Source organism: Coturnix japonica, unplaced genomic scaffold (assembly GCF_001577835.2).
Source record: "Coturnix japonica isolate 7356 unplaced genomic scaffold, Coturnix japonica 2.1 chrUnrandom778, whole genome shotgun sequence".
In the NCBI taxonomy this organism is placed as follows: domain Eukaryota; kingdom Metazoa; phylum Chordata; class Aves; order Galliformes; family Phasianidae; genus Coturnix; species Coturnix japonica.
Window position 1 is genome coordinate 1 of NW_015440138.1, and position 1,626 is coordinate 1,626.

A 1,626-nucleotide genomic window follows, 5' to 3' on the forward strand; every position below is an offset into this window, starting at 1 on the left:
GCTTTGAAACCCTATTTGTAAGTATAGGGGATTAAATGGGGGGGGTCTCTGAAACCCTATTGGTATCTATATGGGATGGGGATGGGGGGGTCCTAGGGGGCCCAGGGTGTTTTAAAACCCATTGGGGTCCAATTGGGATGGGGGTTGGGGGATAAGGGGAGGGGGGGGTCTGAAACCCTATTGGTGTCTATAAGGGATGGGGGGGGGGGGGGGCGGGGGTGGTCCTATATACCCCATCCAGCCTTGAAACCCGATTGGTGAGTATAGGGGATTAAATGGGGGGGGTCTCTGAAACCCTATTGGTATCTATATGGGATGGGGCTGGGGTGGGGGATCCTATGTGCCCCATCCAGCTTTAAAACCCTATTGGTGTCTATATGGGATGGGGATGGGGGTGGGGGGTTCCTATATATCCCTACCAGCTCTGAAACCCTATTGGTGAGTATAGGGGATTAAATGGAGGGGGGGGGGTCTGAAACCCTATTGGTATCTATATGGGATGGGGATGGGGGGGGTCCTATGTGCCCCATCCAGCTTTGAAACCCTATTGGTGAGTATAGGGGATTAAATGGGGGGGGTCTCTGAAACCCTATTGGTATCTATATGGGATGGGGATGGGGGGGGTTCCTATGTACCCCTTCCAGCTTTAAAACCCTATTGGGGTCTATATGGGATGGGGATGGGGGTATAGGGGATAAGGGGGGGGGGGCTCCTAAACCCTATTGGTATCTATATGGAATGGGGATGGGGGGGGTCCTATGTTCCCCATCCAGCTTTAAAACCCTATTGGTGTCTCTATGGGATAGGGATGGGGGGGTCTCCTATGTCCCCCCTTCCCTCCATCCATGGGGTCCCCGATCTCCCCCCATTTCCCTTTAACAGAAGCAAACCGAGGTGGAGAGGCAGAAGATCGTGGTGGAATGTAAAGAATTAAAGGGTTTTTTAGAGGAAAAGGAGCAATTCTTGTTATCCCGACTGGAAGAACTGGATCGGGACATCGTGAAGAGGAGGGATGAGAGCGTGACCAGGTTGGAGGAGGAGATTGAACGGCTGGATCAATTAATGGGGGAGAATGGAGGGGAAAACAGCCCCAAAAACAAGGTGAGAATGGGGCTGGAATGGGATCTGTTAGGTTATAATGGGATCCATTCAATCCCATATCAGCAATGGGATCCATTCGATCCCATATGGGATCAATTCAATCCTTTATCAGCAATGGGATCCATTCAATCCCATATGGGGTCAATTCAATCCCATATTAGCAATGGGATCCATTCGATCCCATATGGGATCCATTCAATCCTATATCAGCAATGGGATCCGTTCAATCCCATATGGGATCCATTCAATCCCATATAAACCGTGGGATCCATTCAATCCCATATGGGATCCATTCAGTCCTGTATGGGATCCATTCAGTCCCGTATCAGCAATGGGATCCATTCAATCCCATATGGGATCCATTCAATCCCATATCAGCAGTGGGATCCATTCGATCCCATATGGGATCCATTCAATCCCATATCAGCAATGGGATCCATTCAATCCCATATGGGATCCATTCAATCCCATATCAGCAATGGGATCCATTCAATCCCATATGGGATCCATTCAATCCCATATCAG

At 49.7% G+C, this 1,626-nt stretch overlaps 1 protein-coding gene across 1 annotated transcript in view; it reads left to right on the forward strand.

Annotated features, from left to right (window-relative positions):
* Nucleotides 1-794: 794 nt before the first annotated feature.
* Nucleotides 795-1,626, forward strand: part of LOC107307686 (tripartite motif-containing protein 15-like) — a 5,228-nt gene continuing 4,396 nt past the window's right edge. The window contains exon 1 of the mRNA XM_015851204.2: nucleotides 795-1,101. Within this exon, the coding sequence (XP_015706690.2) occupies nucleotides 1,063-1,101 (39 nt within the window). The 5' untranslated portion in view covers nucleotides 795-1,062. The remainder of the gene's footprint in view (nucleotides 1,102-1,626) is intronic.